The sequence below is a fragment of the Chiloscyllium punctatum genome, chromosome 30 (genome assembly GCF_047496795.1).
Source record: "Chiloscyllium punctatum isolate Juve2018m chromosome 30, sChiPun1.3, whole genome shotgun sequence".
Classification (NCBI taxonomy): domain Eukaryota; kingdom Metazoa; phylum Chordata; class Chondrichthyes; order Orectolobiformes; family Hemiscylliidae; genus Chiloscyllium; species Chiloscyllium punctatum.
The window spans coordinates 46,115,280-46,122,276 of NC_092768.1; the positions used below are offsets into that span (position 1 = coordinate 46,115,280).

The following is a 6,997-nucleotide window of genomic DNA, read 5'->3' on the forward strand; positions in this document are numbered from 1 at the left end:
TCTTCTCTATACCCATTCCAGGTATTTCTCCATGTGTGTTTTTCTCTCTTGTCAGCTTCCCAAGCTTCATAAAATTCATGTTGCTCCAGAAATATGTGGATTGATTGTGATGTGGAGGTGTCGGTGTTGGACTGTGATGGACAAAGTCAAAAATCACACGACACCAGCTTATAGTCCAATAAGTTTATTTGGAAGCACTAGCCTTCAGAGCGCTGCTCCTTCTTCACGTAGCTACCTGATGAAGGTGGATTGGCTGTGAGAGACTTCAATCAGAGAGCCCACCCACTCTGCCCATTGTCTCCTTTTCCTCTTCCAGAGCTGGTTCACTTCCTATAGGGACTGAAAACCAAGTGAGGATATGGTGAGTGAAGGAGCAGCTTTTGTACAAATTGTACCCCATAATATCCACACCAATCTTCAGGCAGTCTGACTATCCTGTGGGCAATCAGGGGTGGAAATGTCCCTTACGCTGTGTGAGAAGATCCAGCTGAGAGAGCTGTTTACTCGATGCTTTGTGCTGAACTGTTTGACTGGAGCTGTATGTTGGATATTGAGTGTGTTTATTGGAAGCAGTTCACCTTTAAATGTTCAGGCTGAGTTTTGTTGATGGCTCATTCCTGAATAGGAGAAGGTGAGGCATAATTATCTGGGTGGTGCAAAGTGTCTGAGGATTCTTAGTGATTTCTTATTGTTGAGTTCTAAGTTTATTCTGTTTATTAGTCTGTGAATGTTATACGGTCAGTTCTCTGTGTTGATATGTTTGAGTATTTCCCATCTTTTCAATCCTTCCAAGACCTCCAAATACCCTGTCTCTATGACATCCCCAGAAAATAAAGACAGACTTGCATTCATGCAGAATTAATTGTGGAAAACAAAAACGATAAAATGGATAGAATGCGTGGGTACTTTGACTGACATCTCTTAAAACTAATCAAAATATTTCTGTAGCTATATGAGTTTCTTGAAGCTTGTGAAACTGAGGGAGAGTTGCACTGTCTGAAGAGGGTAACCGAGGGAGAGCCACACTGTCAAAATGGTGTTACTGAAAGAGAGCTGCACAATCAGGTGTCACTGAGGAAGGACTTGGCTGTCTGATGGGGGACACTGAGGTTGGGTTGCAATGTCAGATGGGGGGACACCAGGGGAGAACTGCACTCTGGGAAAAATGGCAGGCAAAAGTGAACCTAATCATCTCCCTGTGACATAGTGAGATTTCAACAATCAATGTTCTGGGTATAACAATTGTTCAGTAGCAGAATTGAACCAGCCATATAAATACTGTGGCTATAACTGTAGGTGAATAACACACCTCTAATTACCCCAAAGCCTGTCCGCCATCTATAAAGCACAAGTTAAGCATGTGATAGAATATTCTCCACTTGCTTGGATGAGTGTAGTCTCAACAGTACTCATGAAGCTTGACACCATTCAGGACAAGACAGCCTACTTGACTGTCACTCATCCACCACCGCTAACATTCACTCCATTCTTCAAGACGCACACTGGTAGTAGTGTATACCATCCACAAAATATACTTCAGTAGATCACCATGGCTGCTTCAACAGCACCTTTCAAATCTGGCTTCTAACAATGAGAAGGACAAGGGCAACACATAGATGTCAGCACAAAATACCTGGGAGTTCCATTCCAACATCAGACTATCTGACTTGGAACTGTATCATTGTGACCTGACTATTAGTGGGGAAAATTCCTGGAACTCCTTTCCTACAGCATTGTGGGTGTAACTTACCAATACTCCTCCCTTACCGCACCCCAAGAAAGCAGTTCATGACAACCTTCTCCAGGGCAGTTAGAGGTAGGTGATAATTACTGAAAACAAAAATTGCTGGAAATCATAGTGGGTCAGGCAACATCTGTTGGGGAGGGGGGGGGGGGGGGGGGGGGAGGTGGGGAAAAGAGAGAGAGAGAGAGCTCATGTTTCAAGTCTAGGTGACTTCATCAGAACAGAGTCATTTAGACTTGAAATGTTAGCTTGCTTTCTCTCCACAGATACTACCTGATCTGTCATGATTTTCAGTACAGTTTGTTTTCAGTGCACATTCCAGCATCTGCAGTAATTTGCTCCTACAGTGGGTGATAAGTGTTGGCCTGAGCAGTGATGCCCATATCATCTGAAAGTATCTCTTTCAGCAAAGAAGGAGAAGGAGGAAATCATGTTTCCTTTTCCTGTTTTACAGAAGGATTGCCCCGTACAACACAAAAGAGGACAGACAACCCAGATAGATTCTGACACTGACCCAAAGAACAACTGCTTAACTGTGGGAAGATATCCAGTCCTTTCGCAGCATTGCTCAACACTGGAGACTGAAATCATGATATGGAAATCAGTTGGGTGAGGGGAGTTTCAGCATATCATCTGATCTGAAAATGGTGTGGAGCCTAACCTGCCCAAATGTTTAGCTGTGGGTGATTGGTCAGAGTGAGGCTGGGAAGAATTGCGAGTGGGTTCCAAGAGTGGTGAGAGCTTAGATCATTCATTGAGCCTCATGAACCAGTGATTTGTCCTTGCAGGTTCAAGCTGTTCAAGTGAGAGATGTTTGAGGAGAATTCTACAGACTAATAGGATAAGGTGCATCTGTTAGAAAAACTGCTAATACACAGACAGCTATATGGAAGACAGACTGTTTAAATGTGAGCTCTGTGACAAAGGTTTTACCAAGTCATCAATGCTTGTGAACCACCAACACATCCACACAGGGAAGAAACCATTTATATGTAAAGTGTGCAGCAAATCCTTCTCAGATTCATCAACTCTGCGCAGACATCTACGCATTCATACTGGGGAAAAGCCATTCATGTGCAAAGTGTGTAAAAAATCATTTTTGACATCATCAACCCTTTATAAACACCAACGCATTCACACACAGGAGAGACCATTCAGATGTAAGGTCTGTGACAAATCATTCTCATGGTCAGAGAATCTCTGGAGACACCAACGCATCCACACAGGGGAGAAATTATATAAGTGTGAGGTGTGTCACAAATCATTCTCTGACTCATCAAGACTTCTGCTCCACCAGAGGATTCACACAGGGGAGAAACCATTCGCGTGCAAGGTATGTAACAAATCATTCTCGGTGTCATCGCGCCTCCAAGTACACCAACGCATTCACACAGGAGAGAAACCATTCACATGTGAGGTGTGCAACAAAGCATTCTCAAATTCATCGCATCTGCGTGTACACCAACGCATTCACACAGGGGAGAAGCCATTTTTGTGCGAGGTGTGCAACAAATCATTCTCATCATCATCGGAGCTCCGTGTACACCAGCGAATTCACACAGGGGAGAAACCATTTGTATGTGAGGTGTGTGACAAATCTTTCTCGCAGTCAGAGAACCTCCGCACACACAAACGCATTCACACAGGGGAGAAACCATTTGGATGTGAGGTGTGCAACAAGTCATTCTCACAGTTAGGGAACCTCCGCACACACCAACGGATTCACACAGGGGAAAAACTATTCAAATGTGAGGTGTGTGACAAATCATTTGCAGATTCATCAAGACTCCTGCTTCATCAAAGAAGTCACACAGGGGAGAAACCATTCACATGTGACATATGTAACAAAGGATTCTCGGTGTTATCAACCCTCCACAAACATCGAAACATTCACATAGCAGAGAAACCATTCAGGTGTAATGTGTGTGACAAATCATTCTCGGATTCATCATACCTGCGCAGACACCAGCGTGTTCACACAGGGGAAAAACCATTCACGTGTGATGTGTGTGACAAATCATTTTCAAGGTCATGCAACCTGCTGCTACATCAGAGGATTCACACAGGGACAAAGCCATTCACTTGTGAAGTATGTGACAAATCATTTTCTTCATCATCAAACCTCCGTGTGCACCAACGCACCCACACAGGGGAGAAACCTTTTATGTGCAAGGTGTGTAACAAATCATTTTCTGAGTCAGGGATCCTCCGCAAACACCAACGTATTCACACAGGGGAGAAACCATTCATCTGCAAGATATGTGACAAATCATTCTCACGATCAGACAGTCTCCACAGACACCAACGCACTCACACAGGAGAAACCATTCATGCATGATATCTGCAACAAGTTAGTCTTGAGCTCATGGGACAGCTGCTCTATCATTTGAACCACACTGGAAAGTAACCATTCAAATGTGAGGTTTGTGATCAACCACCACAGAATTTGCAGAGGGAGAAATTTTTCAGGTGTGATGTTTGTGACAAACCTTTTCAACAGTCAATGCATCTTCTGGTCCATCAACATTGTCAAAAAGGTGAGAATAATGGTGTGAGGTCTATAACAAAGCTTTCACACAGTTCCTAGTACATCAGTGAACTCATATGAGGACTGCCTGACAAAGTTCTTCACAGTATGTCCTCATAAGTGTTTACCTGTACACAGTCTCACTGTGCAGGATGTTCAGTGGGACTGGGACACAGAACAAGAAGCAGCTTTCACTCCCATCAAACATCTAGTGATGACATCACCAGTGCTGAGGGATTATGATGTCAACAATGGAGTCACCCTGCAGTGTGATGTCAGTGAAACAGGACTTGGAGTAACCCCCAGGCAGTGAGGACAACCCATTGTGTTTGTGTCCAGAGCATTAATAAACTGAACAACACTACACAGTTTAAGGAGGATAGATGGGATGTTGTTTTTGCTCATGACCTTTTCAGCCAGTGCCTGTTTGTAGAGTTTGACCACAATCAAATTCAAAATTCCTTTCTCAAACTACCTCGACCTGCTCATGCAAAGGATGTGATTTTGCTTTTAGAAATATCATTTGGAAGTGAAGTGCAAGCAAGGGAAGAATATGAACATCAATGACATTTTGCTGAGAGCTGCACCCTCTGTGAAGAAAGTTGATTGTACAGAGTGTAAAATCTTCTTAGAGATAGTCAGCATGGCTTTATGTATGGGAAATAGTGTGTCACAAACCCTGATTGAGGTTTTTGAGGATTTAACCAAGAAGATAGATGAGATCAGTAAGGCCTTTGACATGGTTGCGCATGTTAGGCTGGTTAGTAAAGTTAGATCACATGGGATTCAGGGGAAGCTTGCCAACTGGATGCAAAATTGGCTTGACAGACGATGCTGACAGAGGGTTGTTTTCGGACTGGAGGCCTGTGACCAGCAGTATTCCTCAGGGTTCAGTGCTGGGTCCACTGTTATTTGTTAATCATATGGATCAGAATATTGAAGAGTGGTTAATAAGTTGATAAATTACACCAAAAGTAGTGGTATAGTAGATAGTGAAGGAAGTATTCTAAGAGTACAAAGGGATAATGATCAATTGGGCCAATAGATCGAGGAGTGGCAGATGGAATTTAACTTAGATAAATGAAGGTGTTGTATCTTGGTAAGACAAACAAGGGCAGAGCTTATACAGTTAATGGTAAGGCCCTGGGGAATGTTGTTGAACAGAGAGACCAAGAAGTTCAGGTATATAGTTCCTTGAAATTTGCATCACAGGTAGTCAGGGTGGTAAAGGCAACATTTGGCACACCATTGCTCAGACCATTAAGTATAGGAGTTGGGATTTTGAGACTGTTGCGTTTTTACAGGACGTTGGTTAGGCAACATTTGGAGTACATATACAGTTCTGGTCACCCTGCTATAGGATGGATATTATTAAATTGGAGAGGATGCAGAAAAGATTCACAAGGATGTTACCGGGACTGGCGGGTTTGAGTTGTAAGTAGGGGCTCGATCGGCTAGGATTTTTTTCACTGGAGCATATGGGGTTGAGGGGTGACCTTATAGAAGTTTATAAAATCACGAGGGGTACAGATATGGTGAATAGCAAAGATATTTTCCGTTGGGTAGTGGGAACTCAAAACTAGAGGGCATAATTTTAAAGTGAGAGGAGAAAGATTTAAAAGGGACCTGAGGGGCAACATTTTCACACAAAAGATGGTTTGTATGTGGAATGAACTGCCAGAGGAAGTGATAGGTGCAAGTACGGTTACAACAGTTAAAAGACATTTGATCAGGTACGTGAATACCAAAGGGTATGGGCCAAACACAGGCAAATGGGAATAGTTTAGTCTGGGAAATCTGGTTGGCATGGATGAGTTGGACCAAAGGGTCTGGTTCTCTGCTGTGTGACTCTATGACTATGACACTATTCAACTAAAAGAAACAGTATGATATTGACTCAGCTTTCCCAGTTTGTAGATTGTTGAGGCAATGACACCACGGCATTTGCTAATGCTCAGGAAGCTTAAGTTTCTGACAGGCCTTTCCTTGGCTCTGAAAACGTCTGCAACCCTGAGTTAGAGTCTGAGACTTCAGTCAGTTCCGATTACTTACCTAGGAAATGGTGGGCAAGCAAAAAAACAAATTAACTCCTAACACCATACATCTGCAACCAGTCACTCACCTCCCACTCTCACTTCTGACCGCTTGACTGCCATCCTTGCATCCACCTTCCCAACACAGTTGAACCTGATCACATTACCTGACCTGACTTGACTAGCCTACACCTAAACTATTAACCTGTCAATGCCCCAACACACCTAACTTCACCCACATCACACCTTCCCATCTACCACTGCACCCAATTACGTCATGAACACTGCCCACTTACCCGGCCTATTTCCAATTGATCTGTCTGTTCACATTGGTCATTTATCGATGGTAACTAGTGTTGTAAACAGGAGACATATCTCACTGATTTTCTTCACTGCTGTGAGCATGGATTTCTGCACTGAGGGAGTGTTTTTGGCCAGAACAGTCATATCCAGGTAAATGGGTAGTTTTCTATCTGCTTCACATCGGACACAGGTTTTCCAATTCCAAACAGAAAATTTTGAATGAATTTGTTCAAATCAAGCAGACTTTTCCAACAAAATGCAACTCTTCAAACGTTACAGAAAGTTGTGATGAAACGATGGCTTGAAACAATCAAGAAACCTTTGTTACTATAAGAGTATTGGACAGAGATGAGGTGATTGTCCGAGATGGCATCCTGTTCAAAGGGAGCA

General features: G+C 43.1%; 1 protein-coding gene across 1 annotated transcript; it reads left to right on the plus strand.

The window, feature by feature from the left end:
• Positions 1–303: 303 nt before the first annotated feature.
• LOC140455619 (uncharacterized) lies at positions 304–6,632 on the plus strand. Its single transcript, XM_072550560.1, has 2 exons — positions 304–361; positions 2,199–6,632. The coding sequence occupies exon 2, from the start codon at positions 2,631–2,633 to the stop codon at positions 4,080–4,082; it is 1,452 nt and encodes a 483-aa protein (XP_072406661.1). The 5' UTR covers positions 304–361; positions 2,199–2,630; the 3' UTR covers positions 4,083–6,632.
• Positions 6,633–6,997: the final 365 nt, after the last annotated feature.

Coding starts and splice junctions, on each gene's coding strand:
- LOC140455619 (XM_072550560.1), top strand. CDS start 2,631: ATGGAAGACAGACTGTTTAAATGTGAGCTCTGTGACAAAGGTTTTACC.